The 21331-nt window shown below is 45.1% G+C and overlaps 1 protein-coding gene across 2 annotated transcripts in view; it reads right to left on the bottom strand.

Annotated features, from left to right (window-relative positions):
* IFT80 (intraflagellar transport 80) overlaps positions 1-21331 on the bottom strand; it is a 326686-nt gene that overhangs the window by 73848 nt on the left and 231507 nt on the right. For both annotated transcript variants that reach the window (XM_078666860.1, XM_078666859.1), the window contains exon 12: positions 7420-7583. In XM_078666860.1, the coding sequence (XP_078522986.1) occupies positions 7420-7583 (164 nt within the window). The remainder of the gene's footprint in view (positions 1-7419; positions 7584-21331) is intronic.

Here is a 21331-nt window from a genome sequence, read left to right as displayed (position 1 = left end):
TTTAAAACACATCAAAAACAACAAACAACAAAAACAAGGCGAAGGAGTAATACACAGAGAGTCAGCCCTGGAGGGGGGGGGGGGGGGGAACGTCACTAAGCAGGAATACAAAGTCACAATCAGTAGGCTAAGTCAAGGCGGGGGGACAGCGGGGAGGTCAATCAAACCAAAGGACAGTATACGAAAGTTCAGGAACGCCAATCTAGGGTGACAAGGGAATATCAGGGGCCTCCACCAGGGGAAGAGTACAAATACATCAAACCAAAGGACAGTATACAAAAGTTCAGGGACTCCAACCTAGGGTGACAAGGGAACATCAGGGGCCTCCACCAGGGGAGGAGCACAAATATCCCCGCGATAGGCATTCCACTGACACCAGATCTTCGTCCATGCCCTAGGTCTGCCCCTGGCTGTGTAGACAGTCTTTTCACGGAACATAGACCAGTCCATGTTTTCTTCCCACACGGAGACAGTGGGGGGCCTGTGCGAGCCCCAAAGTTGCGCTATGTCCCGCTTCGCCACCATATACCCCAGGGTCGCCCACCTGGTTTGGGCCACCGAACAATCGGTAGGTTCCCAAACATTCAACAAACATCTCCTTGCCTCCGGCACCAGGGCAATTCCAGTCACAGCAGCCATCACCGCAAGTACCCCCGTCCAATAGGCAGCCACTCTCGGACACTCCCAAAGAATGTGAAGAAACGTGGCACTCATCCCACACCCACTCTTGCAGAGGCCATCCGGGTAAAAACCCATCACAACCAAACGAGGACCAGTAACATACACCCGGTGGAGGATCTTGAGCTGAACAAGACGGAGACGGGCCGGAATGGCGACCTCTTTCGGAGAAGATAGCGCCAATTGCCAATCCTCGTCATCCAATTCCAGCCCGTCGCCGACCCATGCCTCCCGAAGTCGAACGAGCAAGTCCGTGCGGTTGTGAATAAGCTTCTTATAAATCAAGGAGATAGTGCTATCAGGGATATGACCGTCCAGGATACGATCTTCGAGGGGGGAGGACTCGGAGACAGCGGTACCGGGAGGCAGAACAGAAGTGAGGGCATGACGGACCTGTAAATATCAAAAAAATTCCCTATCACTCAGGTCATAATCATTCCGAAGGGCCTCGAAGGACTTCACCGTTCCATTCGCACACACGTCACCCACTCTACAGATCCCAATCATGTCCCAGCGATCAAACCCCTTCGTTGTCCACAGACATCCCAAAAGCTCAGACGCGAAAAGCGGAGTCGCCAGCGTCACTCGTTCATCCCACCCTAAGCTCACATTCGCAGCGCGCCACACACGAACCGCGATCCTAGTCGGTCCCGTAAGGTGGAGCCCAGACGACCTAGAGTAAAGCGCTCTATTAAAGTCACCACCCGGTAGCTGGAGTCTGTCCATTTCAAAGGCCGGATCCGGACCCGGGGAATACATCGAATGGTTAATGGCAGACAGTTGCGTAGCCCAATAATATCTCCTGATATCAGGAAGTGCTATGCCCCCGTCATACCAAGGGATGGTGAGCTTCGCAAGTGCAATACGCGGGCGCCCGTCCCAAATCAGTTGCCTTTGTAGACTCTCGACCTCTCGGAAATAAGTAGCGGGGATATCGTCATAGCAATTCTGGAGCGCGTAAAGGAATCGGGGCAAGGACATCATCTTGAAAAGGGCGGCCCTGCCCAGCGGCGACAAGGGTAATTTACACCAGCGAGCCACGTCCAGCCTCAATCTATGAAGCGGGGGAAGGAGATTACATTCAAATCTGAGCGACGAATCCAATGTAATAAAACCCCCCAAGTATTTGAAACCGGACTGAACAACCTGGATGGGAAATCTATTCGGCAACGGAGGCAGATCACCCGAAATAGCATAGACGCAGGATTTAGCCCAGTTTATAATCAAACCAGAATTCTTACCAAACGAGGCGAGAACGTCAAACAGGACATTCAAAGATTTACGCGGGGAAGTAAGATAAAGAAGAATGTCGTCCGCATAAAGCGATACACAGTCCTCAAAATCTGGGGACCAACGTATACCCTTGAGAGAAGGTTCCCATCGAATCCACGCAGCTAGCGGCTCTAATGCGAGAGCAAAAAGTAGTGGAGACAAGGGGCACCCCTGTCTGGTCCCCCTACCAAGGGGAAAGGGAGCCGACACTCGACCGTTAACCACGACCTGTGCCAGGGGGTCGGTATACAGCAGCTTCACCCACCCATTGAACCCCGGGCCAAAACCAAACTTCTCAAGAGCCGCCCAAAGGTAGGGCCACTCTATCGTGTCGAAGGCCATCGAGGCATCCAACGAAGCCAAAATGGCCGGCTCCGTCAGAAGCCCCACCCTGGCGATGGCTCCATGAAGGCGACGCAGATTAAGAGCTGTGTTACGGTGCGGGATAAATCCGGATTGGTCCGGATGAATCAAGTCACTAATGACCGTTAGGAGGCGAGTAGCCAGGACCTTGGCAAGAACCTTAGGCTCGACATTCAACAGGGAGATGGGTCTATATGACGAACAAAGATCCCGGGGCTTACCATCTTTAGGAATTACCACAATCGTGGCCAGACGCTGGTCATAAGGGAGAGCACCCCACTCACGTGACTCCGAAAACATTGTTCGAAGATAGGGCGCAATCCGATCAGGGCGCAGTTTGTATAACTCGATTGGCAAACCGTTCGGGCCCAAAGCCTTGCCCGAACGAAGAGAGCGAATAGCAGTCGCGATTTCGTCCGTAGAGAACGGGGCCTCCATGGAGGACCGCTCCAAGTCGGAGAGGCAGGGCAAAGCTATGTCGCGCAGCAAGAGGTGAGAGTCGTTTTCATCCCTTACCGACACTGGGGAGTAAACCGCACGAAAGTAGTCCGCAAAACATTCCACTATTCCAACCGGGTCCGTCACCCGCACACCATTCAAAGTCTGAATCACAGGCACCACTCGATTCGCCCTCTCTTTCTTGTCCAACCAGGCAAGTAACTTACCCGCTTTGTCCCCAACATCATACAGACGACCCTGTTGCTCCCTAAACATCATTTTGGCCACATCAGTAACCAGAGACTTATAGGCAAATTGCTTCAGACCCAGGGCATGGAGTTTGGCACGAGTGACACCCGATTCCAGGTCAGCCTCCATCTCAAGTATTTCCATCTCAAGATCCACCACCTCCCGATTCCTTGCCTTTTTGGTTTCAGCAATAAGGGACAGGGCCTGCCCACGAATTACTGTCTTAAAAGCCTCCCATAGGGACACAGCAGAAGAGACAGACCCCTCGTTATCCAAAAAGTAATTGTCCAGGGACGTAATCAACTGACCACGGGTCTCAGGGGAGGCCAGGTACCAAGGGTTGATAGGAGCCACCCGGCCCGCCGCCTCCACCCCCGCATCAAAACAGAGCCAGAGCGGAGAATGGTCCGAGATGCCCCGGGGAAGGTGCCTAATCTCCCGGACAGCCGACGACTGTTCAGCTGGCATGAGGAAGTAATCTAATCTAGACAAACTCCCATGGGCCCCAGAGTGGAAAGTATACTGAAGTTGAGTGGGGTGCATAAGTCTCCAGCAGTCCACCAAACCAAAGGTATCCAAAAAACCACCCAGCCATAAATGGGTCGAGGGAATATCCCTAGGGGGGTAACGATCACTCAGACCAGAGAGAACAGAATTAAAGTCACCAGCCATGAAAAGAGCACCATCAGGGAGTCCCAACAAAACTCGGCCCAAATCAGAGAAAGTAGAGGTCTGCAGGCCAGGGGGCACATAGACGGTGAACAGGGAAAGGGTCTTGCCCTCATATCGTCCCACGAGGACGGCATAGCGCCCCCGATCATCGAGGATCACATCATCTATCGCAAGGGGAAGAGAAGCCCGGACAAGGATGCCCACCCCCCTAGAACCCGTTGTAAACCCTGAGTGCGCAACAAGACGATAGCCCCACCTATTCATCGCGCGACAAGTATTGCCCACTAGGTGTGTCTCCTGCAGAAAGACAATATCGGGAGACAAACGTCGCAGGCATCGCAACACCACCCCTCGCTTTATACGATCCCCTAGACCATTGACATTCCATGAAATAAACCTCAACCCGCTACCCCCATCCCACGAAGTAATGCAGAAACCACCCCCCAACGAGCATGACACTGAAAGTATAAGTAGCAAAATAGAATCGCCTTGAAAAAACAAAACACAAACTACAAACGCCCCAACAACCCCCCCCCCAACACCCAAGGAAACACCCCCCACCCTGCACCCCTGCAGTAGACAAAAAAGCCACCCCAACATGCAGTGTGCCTGTCGCCCAGAAACCCCCATTCTACAAAAAGACCCCGGAGGAGGAAAAGGCCCTGTCCCACCCGCCACCCCGACAGAAATAAGGGGAGAAGAGAATACACAGAAAACAAATCACTCAAGTACGGAACCCAGGAAGAAATTACATGATACAGAAACCGGGGCCCAGCTAACAAGTTCAACTCTCCACGCCACCCTCGGCACCACCCGGGTGCTCGGTGGGATCAGCGAAATTAGGCCGGTCCGGCAGAGAGTCCAGCCAGTCATTTACCGAATCAGGTCGATCAAAGAAAAGGGTCCGTTCATTGTACTCCACTCGCAGCCTGGTAGGAAAAAGCATGGCGTATCGCAGACCCAGGTCCCGAAGACGCTTCTTGACTCCACGGAAGCCCATTCGCTGCCTCTGCACCAGCTGTGAGAAGTCCGGATAAAAGTTCACTGTGGCATTTTCGAAGGCCACCGGGCCCTTAGCTCTCGAGGCCTGCAGGATAGCGTCTCGGTCCCTATAGTAAAAAAGTTTTGCGACAATGGGCCTCGGCGGGGCGCCCGGCTTGCCCTGGCCACCGGGAACACGATGGGCACGTTCCACCGCAAAGAATTTGCTCAATCCGGATGGAGAAAGGTAGTTTTGTATCAAGTCCTCAACCAGGAGATCAACAGAATGCGGATCAGGATTTTCCGGGACACCAATAACACGTACATTACAACGCCGTGCCCTGTTTTCGAAATCCTCCAAGCGCTGAGTCATGAAATCGTTCGCCTTTCTGAGGTTGCCGATCTCCGTCTGTATCTCCGAGACGTCGGCCGTGAGGCTAGATGACTTGAGGTCCAATGACTTCACCTTCTCATTGGTTTTAGATAAGTCGGCCCGAATCAGGTTCACATCAATAGCCACAGTATCAATTTTGTGGGCCAGAGCTTCATACTGTTGGCCGATGGTTTCTCTCATACCCGAGATGGCGCCCATGATGTCCTGCAGGGACGGCTCCGCCGAAGCCTCCGAAGGGTGCCCCACTGCACTCTGGCCAGACAAGGCGGCACCGGGGGACACCTTCGACTGTGTGTACCGGTCCATGATATTAGACTGGACCGGGCCCCCGCGAATGGGCGTCTTGGTCTTCCGCCGCTCTTGGTCCCCCCTGCCAGTCATATCGGGGACCGCGTCCCCACGGGACCCACGCGACCTGGTGAAAATGGCCACAGGAAGACAGGGCGCCGGAGCCAGAAGTCAGCAGCGAGGACAAGACGAGGTGCGAACCGGCCCGGAGGGACACGAAGCAGACAAACGGCTCAACTGCAATCTCGCGCCGCTGGACTCAGTACCAACCAGACACCTCCGTTGGAAGAGATAGCCAGAGTCAGAATCGAAACCGAAAGTTAAGAGGGGGACCCATGAGTCGAGTCCCCCTGCCGCTGTTGTTCAACTCCGACACGGCAACAGAGCCCCACCAAGACCCGGGCGCGCCACCAATGCGGGCCCCGAAAGTTTGAGTCGATGTAGCTTCGGTGCCCCTTGTCCAATTCAAAATCCGAAAACAATATTAAGATCAGCCCAGGTTCCTCTCCATTAATCCTTGTAAGAAATCAGGATATGTTCAGGATATCATGCCGGGAGCGGCGGGGGTCCGGAGAGCGCTGTGCTCACGCGGCCATCACGGATGCCTGCCAAGCTCCTCCTCCTCTGGTCTAGAATTTAATGCTGTTCCAAGTGAGTGGATTTAGTCTTGGATAGGAATAGAGCTAATTGGTCTTCATGACTTGCCCTTACAATCAAACAAGAATGATTTTTTTCCACAGTGGTAATAGTAAGGTTGATTTTTTTGGATTCTGAATCAGCTAGGCAATGGAAGTGAGGGATGTCCTCTGGAGGAGAATGTCTTTGTGTTGTCTCAGGTCTTACATTAGGAGCGAACCTGTCATAAAAGTGCTTCATAGGTTGCCTCATGGAGTCCATGGGTATCTGTACCACGGGCACCAGAGAGTAAAGCAGAGATTGACTGTAAGGTTAATGCCCATCATACCTCCAGGTTTCTTCATCATCCTAGTCGTCTTCAGAATATCCTGGAATATAGTAGATATCTAATTCACATGGACCTTACATTTGTGAACCTGCATCAGAGTGACTGTTATTATCACAAGAGAAGATTTAGTCACCTCCTTCAATTGCTTGGCATGAAGAAGAGTCATCTGAAAGATGAGTTGGTGGATCTGGCGTAATCCTTTTCAGTGAGACCAGGAATAACAGCTGAGAAGAGATAGACTTCTTAGTCGATAGTACCACTGTTGTCAACGGGACATGATTTGTCAATGGAGTCATTATCAACAAAGGTGCCTTCTTTGTAGATGGAGATAAATATGGGACGGACATTACGTGTTGTCTTTGTCAATGGCAGTGAGGTCTTCATCTGAGATGTTAATTTCATTGTCAATGGTGCAGCAGTCTGTTGCCACCGATGGCATGGTATTTATCGATGGTATCAATTTAATCGTCAACAGTGTCTGTTGATAGAAACCTCATAATTGGAGTCGTTTTCAAAGACGATTTTTGCAAAGATAGTTCACAATTGCCATTCGATGATGGAAACGATGACGATGTCAACTTTGGCCTCTGTATTGGGAGGGAATATCCACACCAATTGACTGTTTTGTTTCGATTCTGGTAATCTCTGTGACATGGTAGTGAAGGAAGAAGGCATCCTCAGCACCACTGTGTGCTCACATGTTGGAAAAATATGGAGTTTCCTCATGTAGGGTGCTTCATTGGCTCTATTTGCAAGGTTAACCAGGACATGACAAATCTGTATGATAACATTGTTTATCAATGTAATTCAATAAATAATGAATGCCAGCTAAGCCACTTCAATTATAATTAAACGTATCTGTGCCATGGAGTGTGTGCATGTTTAGATTACTATGACTTGAAGTCACTTTTCAAAATTTGTAATTACTATTTGCTAGAACAGAAAGAAAATACATTGGATTTTGAGTACACAAATTAAAACTTGTTATCTGGTTTCGCAATGAAACCAATTCCAGAGAGACAAGAAATTCTACTCAGGCAATGAATTTGTCAGACATGTTTAAACCAAGCACTATGTAAAATCCAATGAATGACTGATAAAATCAAAATGTTGAGCTTACGTTTTTCATCTGATTTGTCCTTTATGGCAATGGTATCACTACTGAGAGTGACAGTTTGAGAATTTAGGATATCTGCTCTCATCCCAGGAACCTTTGGAGAAGAAATGAGCCTTCCTTCATAGGAATATAAAAATAAGCTCCCACCATCAACTAGGAGAAAATGCCTAAAAGATAAAAACAAATGTTACTGTCTCAAAACCGTTCAAATATATCTGTTGTTGAACACATTGATGTACACCATCTGAAATATGTTGGCTGTAGTGGTTTTGTGTATATGTATGTTGAGGCATTTCTAATGCAAGACAAAGTATGCCTCTGCTGAGGGCTCTGTGTGTTAATAAGGGCCCTAACTGTATTTAACACACTTAGGATGCAGCAGCAAAAATCTGAATCATTATTACTTACAGCAGGAGGGCCACTTTATTACAAGTCTGCCAAAAGAGAATGCAAAAAGGGGGTCTAGGGGAAAGTATTTATCGACCAATACATCTCAAAACCCCTCCAGAATAATGATAAATATAAACAAGAGAGATGTTCAGTCAAGTGAGTGTGAATCCTGTACAGAAAACTCGAGAAAGATAGAGACAATACAGCAACCAAAATGAGATAACATCAGGCTAAGAAACTCCCATCAGCCCACCCAAATTGGCGGAGCATCATCATATGGGATGGTATAAAGGATCCAACCAACAACTGAACCCCCAAAAGGTGGTGAGTATCCAACCAACTGAACCCCCAAAAGGTGGTGAGTATCTCATCATACAACATTGAATCCACATGATTTTCTTCACGACAAAAGCTATATTTACTTTTGTTGAGCGGAGGTCACTTTTTCTCCGTTGATGTGTCTTCTGTACAGCTACTTGTTGATCACAGAGTAATATACAAGCAACTTTGTTTATTATGTTTGTGTGCAACTTTTCTTCTTTTCCTTTCTTCACAGGAAAAGTTAATATGTTCCTTCTCCTCCAGTACACATTGGGGTCCAAGGTTCTGGTAGGATGACGAACTATAATAGTTTTGCACCTACACTAGTATTATAATCATTTGTCATGTTTTTGGATTATTTGCAGTAGCTTTACATTTCTTGGTCCTGAAGAAAGCCGGACAGTGTTTTCCGTTTGGCTGAAACATGTTGACCACTCTGCACAGCGCCATGATATAGTTATATTTTCAAACTATTTGCCGTCATTTTAACCATGACACTCTGACAAACTCCGATGAAAATATTTTTCTGTCTCTGTAGTCATTTTTAAATTTCCACTTTCACCATAGCACTGCACTCTATCAGCACCATCAGAGAAACATCTAGGTAGAGTTACAACTTTGGTATCCACCTTCTCACCACCTTTTGGGGGTTCAGTTGTTGGTTGGATCCTTTATACCATCCCATATGATGATGCTCCGCCAATTTGGGTGGGCTGATGGGAGTTTCTTAGCCTGATGTTATCTCATTTTGGTTCCTGTATTGTCTCTATCTTTCTCGAGTTTTCTGTACAGGATTCACACTCACTTGACTGAACATCTCTCTTGTTTATATTTACCACTTTATTACAAGCCATTCAGTGTAGTGCCTTCTGTGCCCGTAATCTATCAAATGCCTTCTTCTCACTTGTGGGATTGTCAGTCCCACTTGGGTAAGAGGAAGCCCTTAGAAGTAATAAACAAACTTAAATGATTGAACTACCCCCAGACAATTCCCCACTTACATCCTGCTCTGCATTTCTCCTTTTTCTGTAAGCATAACAACAAGCACACAGACTAGACATTCTTAAAATTATAGTATAGAAACCAATATGGTGACAGTGAGAAGGTCCCAAACCAAACCATAGGTCGTGGCTCCTTGCATGCAGAAGTAGCACACATACGGATAGCCAGATTAAAAGCACCAGGAGGCTGTTGTAGTAGGGACGGTCTCCCTGTCATGGCTTGGAATTTGCTAATGCCACAATCCACTATTGTTCCCCACCAACACATGGACATCGGTTTGACCATGCTCCACTGGAGAGCATTTCTGACACCAGGTAAAGACCAGGAATATGGTGTCTCTCAGCAGACTTGAGTCACAAACGCATTCTCACCCAGCTGCTTATATCATAGTACAGATGACCAGTCCTCTGCAGAAAGTCAAGAGTAGAGCAGGTGGGTGACATGGAAAAAAAGGAGAAAAACGAGACCCCAAGGCAACCCACTCACAACATGCCTAAAACAATCAAACAGAGAATCAGATAGAGTCCAGGAATTTGTTTACAAAGGGTGAGCATTAGCAGAGGAGTTATTCATCCAGCCAAGAGGGTCAGAGGAGTTATTCATCCAGCCAACAGGGTAACAGGTTACACCACCGAGGAGGGAATTATTTCTGGTCCGACAATAAGATGTTAAAAGGGGCCAGCTAGAGAGATAACAGGGTTGATTGCAGCTGGAAGATGGATCTCATTTATTCTGATGGCAGCCAGGACCGGCGAGGCAAATACGCTGGGGGCCCTCTCAATGACTAAATGACTATTAGGAGGAGCAACCCACAGAGCCTGATTCCTATGATGCGATGTACCTTAAGAGAACAAGAGTATAGGCTACAAGAAGCCAGAGAAACTTGGTCTGACGTACACACTACGGACAACGAATACGTGAGTAAAAGACGGAAGTGCCGACCAAAACGAGACCAAAATGTTGGTCTAACAGCAAGTATGGGACTCGCATAACCAAAATAAGTTTCTGACGAAGGCAGAGACCCAATAGGGTTTGGAAAGGCGAAACATGTTGACCATTTTTAACATTACGATAATTTGTATTGAGCTTACAGTTTATTCATTCTTCCCAAAAAACATCACCCCGCCTTTTAAATCTTACCCCAGTATCTTTCTCACATATTAAAGTAATTTCTTTGAAGATACAGGAGGTAATTTTAGATTTTCTTAGACGGATCCCACCAGTACTTTCCCTCGAGAGGAGGCGGTACTCACCTAGGGAACGAAGTACCTAGGTGCGAAACCCAATGATGATGCCGCCCAAACAGCAATACCATAGTGGTGAATAACACACGCCACTCACAGCTGAAAGGTTTGGTTGAGGGTTTCGGTACTAGAGTGGTTACCCCTGGATCCTCCCGGACCAGCAGGATTCACTCCCCACTTCTTGATTAAGAATATAACAATATATGGAAGAAGAGTGATATCCCAAACTTCCATCTCCCCCCCTTTGCTTTCATTATGATCTGATGCATTCACCTTCTGTCCTATAGGCAAGTACTATTTACCATAGAGTGAAAAGAGGATCAAAGACCGGGAGGATTAAAGAGCAAAGTGTAGATGCATTTTGAGGGCGATAGTGGCTGGTGATTTGATTCCACCACCCTTCTCTTCTACAGGAAGAAAAGATTAAAGATACACTAGTGACATAAATCAAACAATCTCCATATAAGCAACATTCCCTAGGTACGATCATGAGAGGCATTTCCCTTTGCCAATAAAATATATACTTACTGAAGTTGTAAAATATAAAGAATAAAGACACTACTTCCATTACTCTTTTAGGTACTGTCTTTCACTAGGCTGCAATGTCAACAGATCTGAACATGCACCTTTTTCTGTGCGATATGTCTGCTCCTGTATCCAACCAAATGACAGATTTCCCAGAATAAAAGGGATACATAGGGGCTGGCAGCAGTCAAAATGACAAGGGTTGAGACAGAGATGTTTATGAGGAAGGCGCGGCTAAACTAAGTATTGGATTTAGAACCATCATTAAATTCTAAATACTTATAAAATGTCTTTTATCAGAAAGGAAATCCACTTGAGGACCGACTGGATTTCTCCATCTAATATCTCTTAAAGGAGGTGAAGGCACAGTCCCAGGAAGCGTCCACGTCAGACAAAGGGGATACACTTGAGAAAAATGCATCACAAGATTCTCATACCTCAAACTTCGAATATCAAGATAGATGAGATTAAAACATTGGCTTAAAAAGATGCAAACCTGTGCATGAGCTCCTAAACAGTCTTGAAAGGCCAAGAATATTGGCCTCAGCAGAAGAGTCCAATGTTTTACCCAGCTAAGATTGAGCACTGGCGGACTTTTGGGATTGAGATAAGAAGTGAGACTAGGTAAAACCTAGAATCATCCCTTAGCGGGCACGCAGTTCATTGTCTTCCATATGAGAAAGACTTCCACTCTTGTTAATTTCTCAATGTTAGTCTTTATTTCATGGCGTTTTAAGTATCAAACGTTCAAACAAGTTTGTGTTGACCTCTTAAGTGCTTCTCAAACATATTATTATCTTCAGGCAATGTCATAATGGTATTACCAATGCATTTCGGGCATTACAAATCATGCCCTTCATCAGGGAGACGACACTGTAAAGAATATGATAAATAAACATTACTATCTAGTGCACAAACGTACATAACAAAAATAATAATCTCATATTCGCATTATCAGTTGACTGGAAAAACGTAAACAACATGAGAAACATAGCGTTGACTCGAGAAATATGAAACAGTATGTGGGAAGACTGATGTATTAACAGGGTGTTCACAAGGTAAGTAGAGTAAAAAGAATATGATATCACTTACATGCCTTTCGTAATAGGGTGATACCAATCTAGAGAAAAAGAGATGCGGAAAAGGCTCAGTTATCGTATGCCCGATAAGTATTAAGACGAGCTGTCAGTAAGAAATAGCAATCTATCGTCGGGAGTCGACTGACCTGAAATTGAGGAGTGAGGCTAGCTCAAGTCCGTTAATCGTCTTCAATGGTGGCGGTATGAAAGTGTTTCGGTCCCGCTAAAATGTTTTGAAAAAGTTCCGATCATGTGAGGTGTCACATGATCATGGATACGGAAAAAAGACTGATGTTCATCTAGGGAGTACGACTATGTGCCGGAAAGGATCACCCGGTGTATATCACATTCGGGGAAATGATAGCTAAGAGAACCAAGTGTCCTTAGTTAATGGTGTGTACGGGGTGAAAAAACTGTCGGTGATGCCGAAGTTCTGAAAAAACTGTCGGTGATGCCGAAGTTCAAAAAATTGCGGACGAGAGGGAAGGAAAACGTCAGGGTTCGAAGCTGTGTACTAATGGTCTGAAAGTCGTGTGTTTAAAGAGGTTATGCCATTGTGAGGTGTGCATGGATGGTAAAAAATTCAAGAGGTACTAGAGTGAAAAATAAAGAGACAGTTGACAAGACAAAAGTGTCGGGTATAGTGTATACAAACACAATAAACACAATATGCGGTCATAGACCACGCAAACCGCAATTCACACGTACAGCACAAGACAAAACTCCTACTGAAGAACCTACCACTAGCAAAACAACTGAAACCAACCCTTTTTTAGACCAGGGCCAATCCCAAAAAGGAGACCCCGGAGAGGGTCAGGCAAAAGACAAAGAAAGAGACCCACCAACGACTCGGAGTACATCAACACTATCCAAGGACAAGGAGAAGGAGAGAAAGACCAAGAAGAACCAACCGCAGAACAATTAGTTATTAATATTAGTGACCAACATTTCAACTCATATGAATTAGAACTACTACAAAAAGGCACATCATTTGTACCAACAGCTACCACTGATAACTTGGAACTGGAAGTTAGCTTTTTCAAGCTTATGCGGAAGCTTACACTGAGACATTTCTTTGACAATACACTCCCTGATCGTCCACAGCTTGAGAAAGATCAATTACTTGGACTACGACCACAAAGTACTTTTCAGGCCCCATCAAGTCACAAGACTCTGGATTTATTCGAGAACCTAGTCAAACAAGATCTACACAGGATTAAACATATCAAACCTAAAAGAAAGAATGCTACCCAAAAGGATCTTGACACCCTAAGAAAAATGGCCACCAATGATAAAATCATATTCACTAAGGCAGACAAAGGTGGAGCCATTGTGATCATGAACACCGACATGTATAACAACAAAGTGATGGATCACATCACCGATACTAACACCTACACCAAACTCGACCACAATCCTACATTTGAGTTTTCTAAAAATCTTAAAACCATCACAGATGATGCATACAAACAAGGCACCATAACTGAGAGAACTAAGAGCTTTCTAACTACAGCGAATCCGAAAAGTCCTACATTAAGAATGGTTCCTAAGATTCATAAAAACTTGTTTGATCCACCAATGCGGCCAATTGTGTCAACGCGAGGGAGCTTACACGAACCAATAGGACAACTATTGGACAAATACATGCAGCCCGCATTGCAATCTATGCAAACTTATGTCAAGGATACCTCACAATTCATTTTGAAACTACAACAGATACCTTTGAATCCAACCGAAAAGGTAATGTTATGTACAGCTGACGTACGGAGTCTCTACACCAGTATACCCCATAACATGGGCATAGAAGCGATGGAAATTGCTCTTCTTCACACAGATCTTGATCCAGACTTTCAGATTTTTCTTATGAAGCTGATGTATTTCATACTGTATCACAGTTACTTTAAAGTCAACGACACCTGGTACCAACAGCTCACTGGCATGGCCATGGGCAACTCGGCAGCTCCCGTGTATGCCAATATATTCATGCAATGGTATGAAAACCAACACATCTTTTCGAATAAGGAATGGACAGATAACCTTAAAATGATTATCAGATATATTGATGATCTTTTCATCATTTGGACCAACACTGAAGAAAAATTGCGAACTGAATTGACGAAATTCAAAGATATTGACCAACGGATACAATTGACATGGGACATATCTGACACTACGGTCAACTTTCTGGATGTTAAAGTCTCTATAACCCCTAATGGATTTACAACTGATCTATATGTCAAACCCACTGACAGGAACAATATGCTACTGTACTCCAGTTTTCACGAACCTAACCTAATTAGGAACTTACCGTTCTCACAAATGGCCAGAGTGAAAAGAATAATTTCTGATGAAACCATTTTAGAGACACGACTTGAAGAAATGACCAACAAATTCACCGCTAGAGGGTACCCATTAGCAATAGTGGAGGAATCTAAAGAGAGGATAGATAAAATCAACAGACCCAATCTCTTAATCCCTAAATCGAAAACTGTCCAATCACGCACAGTGGTGGTATCCAAATATTCCACAGCCAGCAAGAAATACAAGCAAATCATTCGAAAACATTGGTCAATCCTCAACATTGAACCAGATTTCAAACAGTCATTCAGCCAACCACCGATATTTGCGTTCACCAGAGCGAAGAACCTGGGAGAAATCCTTCAGCACAAACCCACAGAAAACACAACCTTCTCAGGAACTAAACCTTGTTTAAATTGCGGGAACTGCAACAGCATAATTCGAGGAAACCATATAAGCCATCCTTCAAAAGGCTATCCCATCAAACTAAAAGTAAATGCCACCTGTGAATCCAGCAATTTAATCTATGGGATAAGATGCCCATGCGGGAAGATGTATGTGGGCAAAACAGAACGCCGTATCAAAGTGAGATTAACTGAACACAAGTCCAATATCAGATTGAAGAACACCAAATCAGCCCTATCATCACACTTTGTGGAAGAACATCACAATGTTTCCCAAATCAAGTTCATAATTTTAGAAACTGTCCAAAAAACAGAAGGGAGAGACAATTCCAAACATCTACTCAGAAGGGAGAATCATTGGATTCAAAAACTTTCTACCCAAAAACCTATGGGTTTGAATGAAAGAATTGAACTCTCATGTTACCTGTGACCAATTGCTCTAAAGACCGCATATTGTGTTTATTGTGTTTGTATACACTATACCCGACACTTTTGTCTTGTCAACTGTCTCTTTATTTTTCACTCTAGTACCTCTTGAATTTGTTACCATCCATGCACACCTCACAATGGCATAACCTCTTTAAACACACGACTTTCAGACCATTAGTACACAGCTTCGAACCCTGAAGTTTTCCTTCCCTCTTGTCCGCAATTTTTTGAACTTCGGCATCACCGACAGTTTTTTCAGAACTTCGGCATCACCGACAGTTTTTTCACCCCGTACACACCATTAACTAAGGACACTTGGTTCTCTTAGCTATCATTTCCCCGAATGTGATATACACCGGGTGATCCTTTCCGGCACATAGTCGTACTCCCTAGATGAACATCAGTCTTTTTTCCGTATCCATGATCATGTGACACCTCACATGATCGGAACTTTTTCAAAACATTTTAGCGGGACCGAAACACTTTCATACCGCCACCATTGAAGACGATTAACGGACTTGAGCTAGCCTCACTCCTCAATTTCAGGTCAGTCGACTCCCGACGATAGATTGCTATATCTTACTGACAGCTCGTCTTAATACTTATCGGGCATACGATAACTGAGCCTTTTCCGCATCTCTTTTTCTCTAGATTGGTATCACCCTATTACGAAAGGCATGTAAGTGATATCATATTCTTTTTACTCTACTTACCTTGTGAACACCCTGTTAATACATCAGTCTTCCCACATACTGTTTCATATTTCTCGAGTCAACGCTATGTTTCTCATGTTGTTTACGTTTTTCCAGTCAACTGATAATGCGAATATGAGATTATTATTTTTGTTATGTACGTTTGTGCACTAGATAGTAATGTTTATTTATCATATTCTTTACAGTGTCGTCTCCCTGATGAAGGGCATGATTTGTAATGCCCGAAATGCATTGGTAATACCATTATGACATTGCCTGAAGATAATAATATGTTTGAGAAGCACTTAAGAGGTCAACACAAACTTGTTTGAACGTTTGATACTTAAAACGCCATGAAATAAAGACTAACATTGAGAAATTAACAAGAGTGGAAGTCTTTCTCATATGGAAGACAATGAACTGTGTGCCCGCTAAGGGATGATTCTAGGTTTTACCTAGTCTCACTTCTTATCTCAATTGTTAAAACGTCGCTGGACCCTCGACGCCTCCTTTCGGTGCACCATAAAATCAAATTAATGTGATTACCTCACATAACCCATTTGCTGTGCATCTATCCAATTCATATCACATTTGGACTTTTGGGATTGCAATCATCATGCACAAGAGATCAAGGAAACCTTTGGACTGTCACACATGGAACCTACTCCAGGAAGAATACTCAAGATCACATTCAAGATCAAATACATGGCAACCGTGGAAAATAGTCACTTGTATCTATATATCGAAAGAAACAGAATACATGCTACAACAGGACAGGGACACATCACCAAATTCTTGAGACTGTTGAGGAGATGTACGTCTATGATAACGGGCTAAAAGGTCAGATTTTGGGGTCTCAGTATAGAGGACCATCTGTATTCTCAGAAACGCTAACTCCGCTATCTCAGCCGAGACGCATGAAAACCTCTTAATGAATTTGGACCTTTACTGGGCTGAAAGCCTACTGTGCAGCTTTGCGAACCTCTGATGTGCTGCCCTTGCATAATCCTGGATAGATCTGTCCATTTCTCCTAACCTTGAGCTTGACAAAAACACTAATGGCTCAGTCTGAGTTAGGCTCTTATGCCAGAGTGCAAGAAATGTGAACTCCCTTATGATGAGAGTGGCCAGGCCCTTTCACCAAGGCTTTGATAGAATGATAGTGGTGGCGACATATTTTTCAGAGACAGGAACAAGCGTTTTAATCTGAAGCCTTGTGTACTGGTGGAAGTGGAGGGGATAGGGGCAAGGAGGACTGCCTGTCACTTCCTCGATGTAAAGGTCGGTTCAATCCCCCATAACTGGTGTCCTTTCAGTTCATCATGTTTAGGACTTGTACAATGGGGGCAGCATGATCTTTTCAACATGATAGCATTCCAATACAAATTTCAAGCCCTTCTTGAAACTAAGAGAGCCTGAGATTTTGAAGACAGAGGCAGCCCACTACCTTTTGATGTGCATGGGCTTTTTTGTCCTGCCACTTAAAAAGCAACTATTGCCCGTTTCCTGCCTCTGATCAACGTCCGCGTGAATGGACTCTACAGATCGGGGACTCTACACATTCACCTGACCCACCACAAAGTGGTCTCAGAATGGACGGAGGAAAAGAGTCTGCACACTTGTGATCCAAGAACATGAAGAATACTTCCCAGGAAGGCTTTCCTTGTAGTCTAGGCGTAGCCACAGAGAAGAATAGCTCTTGGCTTCTTCATTTAGTACGTTGTTCAACATTGGACTTGTCTAAAAGAAATTCATGTGAACCACAATCAGGACAGAAGAATGATGGTTAGAGCCATAAATGGAGCCACAGCTCAGAAGTCTCTCTCCACAGGGCCTAAGTCCAGAAAACATGAAGTAACTTTACAGATGGGCCTGTGGTGACAGATGAGATCTACCTACCTACTATGAGGAGCTAGGGAAACACTTGCTAAGAGGAGCGATCCCGTAAGCAGAAATGAGTGAATGCCTAGTTGACTGGAAAGACACGCTTGGAGTACATCTTGACAGACTGACACTGCCCAGAAGCCATAAAGTCGCCCAAGCCAATTGCACAGGAACCAAGAATGTTACCCCTTGGTTGAGGAGTTGCTCAATAAACCTGCCTAAACGTACCTCCTCAGCCATCCTTAGAGGTGTTAGCTAACCTGAAATCCAACCCCTCGCTTGGGGTCCTGTCTCTCTAGATGGAAGGGGTTGTCCTGAACCAAATATATAGATGGTCAATGCTTTAATCGAGACCCCATTTGTCCAGGCCAGTAGCCAGAGGCTACTAGACTCTCTGAACATGTTGTGGAAACACCGGACCCTTGTGTGTTCACTACCGGAAAATCTTCACCATGACTTGTGATTCAAAAGATACCTGCCCCTATACCTTCAGTACCACCTAAGGAACACCCAGATAATCTTAAACTGTGACCAAAGCAAAGCCTTGCCAGGCAAGACAAAGAGCAAAACGCCAGGCCACTTGGCCTGCAGGGGCTCTATCTGACGTGTACCGCACCAAACCACAAACTTTTCCCAACGACTGCCATATACAGTTTTCGTCAAGGGATGTTTGGCTGCCAAGTTGGCATCAACCACCTCCGACAAGGTCAAAGGTGTTCAGCTGTCGTTCCTCAATTTCCATGCATTGAAGGTGGAGATTAAAGAGGCCAGGGTAAAGAACCCTGCCCTGTTGCTGCAACAGCAAGTCCTCCCGAAAGGGCAGCCTCATCGGTGGACATACACTCAAGTCCAGGAGTTCTGAATACGAAACTCTCTGTGCCCCACCCAGAGCTACTGGGATGGCTTGGGCCAGGTTTTCCTGATTTTCTTGAGTACCCAGGGCAGGAATGGTAGCGGCGATAAAGCATACAGGAGTCCAGAGTTTCACTCAAGGAGAAATGCTTCACCTGGCAAGAGACCCCTTGGAAACTCCAACGGGTAGAAGTGCTGACATTGCACGTTCTCTGCAGTGGTCAACAGACCGAGCCATGGTTCTCCTCATTCGCGACCTTGTGCCACCTCCGGGGGTAACTGTCACTAATGAACAGCATGGCGCAGAAGGCTGAGCTCATACGCCCTGACATTCAATGAGCTGCCAGGTAGTTTATCACCAAGAAGATGCCTTAGTGATTCAGTCATTTCCAGAGGCAAAAGGCCTCCAGGCACATGGTATGAGACCCCGCTCCACCCTGAATGTTGCAGTACGCATTGAGGTGTCGTTGTCTGGAAGCACCTATAGCAGTCTCCTCTTGATGGATGTAAGCAAGTCACGGTCACATTCAAAAACACTTCATTACACAAATACAAAAACATAAAAATGAAAAACAGAAAGGGAGAGTATAGTAGACAATCACACATGTCTTTTCATCCACAAATCTGTTTGAATCATTGCTCAGTACACAGAGTATCTTCAAGCCATTAATATCCACTCTGTCCTTCACTGCCCGTCAGATTAGTGTCATAAGTGCATCTTTTGACTGTGAATTAGGACAAAAAAAGAAAAATACCTCGTCAAGTGTTATAAAAAGGTTTTTAAATGGGGTATTTTATATCATTTTTAAACATTGTGATGGTAGTTTTATACTTTTTGATACTTTCATGAAATGTGATACGTGTACTTTAGATTAGACATGGTGATTTATTTATTGATAAAGTTACCTAACTTTTCAATAACATACAGGTGTGGTACTCAAACTTCAATGTAACAGAGGGTGTACACAATGTGTTGATTGGGAATAAAGTAAGAGTGGGAAGTGTGTGTGAAATTTGACAAGCACGCCCAAAGGCAATCTCTTTTTGACTTAACAGACTAGTATAGTGCCCTGTCCCTTTGGCAGAGAGGGCCCCCTTGCTGCTTACATTGATGAACCTGGAGTGTCTGCCAGGAGATTCCTCAGACCAGATTTAAAGTGTTGGAGGAGGGTTAGGGGGCCAGTATGCTCCAACCAGGAGGCCAGACTGAACTATTGGTCGTGTAGCTTGCACCGCAAGTCCCCCCATATGTGGGTGGCATGTGGTTAGAATGGAAAACTCAGAGGGGCGAGCTGGAGATGAACGTGTGAACATGTCTCCTATGCTATCTTACTGATATTGAAAACTATAAGTAAGCCCAAATGCAGGTGGTGAACTTGAGGGATTTTGGGGATGCAGCAGGGTGACTACAAGCTAGTATTTTGGTGTGGGAGAAGAGCGGAGGATGCAGTTTGCTCCCAACTCAGAGCCAGACAGAACTACAGCGCATGACGAAGTGTCAGGCTTCATGATCATAACCATTAGGGTGGTTTTTTTTCAGATCATGACGCTCCTAATAGAGTACTAAGCACACAAATAAAGAAATCTAGACAGCCAAAGGGAATTTAGTTGGGTTAATGCAACTGATTTTTGAAACTGAATCCTATGCTGGATTTTGTATTGGGGTATTGCTTAAAACTGCAAAGATTCTACTCCACAAGCTCTTGTCAGAAAGACATGGCAGCAGGCAGTGACATTATCCTTGCAGACTACTTTCAGGTCACGACTAGACTAAAATATTAATGGACGAGAGTGGAATTTGAAAATACTTTCCAGGTATGCTTAACCCAGGTTCTTCGTTCTAATATTTCCCTGCAAGGTAAGTTTTGTGCCTTGATCCCTCTAGTAGCTTACAAAGTCTGCACCGCTGTGCTGCAGAGTACTTTGGTCAATGGTCTAATGTTGGTGGGTCTGGTGCATTTTCCCTGCTATTTTTTTTACCGAGGACTGTCTCCAACATAATGTAAAACTAGTGTGGTCCCACTAAAGGGTGGACAGGCTCAGCTTTGGTAGCCATAATTTAGATATCAGGTAACAAGACAACAGGGCTTGTATTGTCCTTTCCACCAGTTTCTATGCTACTCTCATCTTTCTGCAAGGAATGGTCAGTGGGGTCATTTTAAATGAATTAAGAATGTTTTATGTTGGGTAAATACAAATTGACCCAAAATACGTTTGCATCCTTGCCACAGTAAAATTAGACCTGGCGGTATAAACTCAACCAACAGTTTTATTATATTAATTTTAAGATGCTCCTTCCTTGCTCAAGTAGAGGTAGTACCTATAATTGCACTTATAACATTCCTTTCAATGGATGGCATCTTCTTATGAACACTAGGAAACATGTCACTGTCAGAAAAGTTTGTATCTGAACCTTAACTGAAGCCCTCCATCTCCAAGAATATCATACAGCTAAGAATGACTTTAGAGAAAACCACATGCTTAGGGAGACAAAGTCCCTCACCCTTGTGCTTGAAGAAGGTGACAACGCCTGCTCATGATGCAGAGAATTGGTACAGATATACTCAAGCAATTAAGGGGAAGATGTATGAGCGTGTTTATTGGTTGCAAACACCAGGTGGTCTATTAGGATGGCAGACGGACTCCAGTCTGCCCGCCACCCTAGCGGTGCTGGAACCGTCCGCCAGTGGTGCGGCGGTCACGCTGTGCCTATTAGGATGCGATCGCCACCATGGTGGTCACATCCTGTATATTTAACATTGTGGCGGGCAGTGCTGTATTCAGCACCCGCCACA

The sequence above is a fragment of the Lissotriton helveticus genome, chromosome 11 (assembly GCF_964261635.1).
Source record: "Lissotriton helveticus chromosome 11, aLisHel1.1, whole genome shotgun sequence".
Classification (NCBI taxonomy): Eukaryota; Metazoa; Chordata; class Amphibia; order Caudata; family Salamandridae; genus Lissotriton; species Lissotriton helveticus.
The sequence above is the reverse complement of the archived record's forward strand: the minus strand, read 5'-3'. Positions and strand labels throughout refer to the sequence as shown.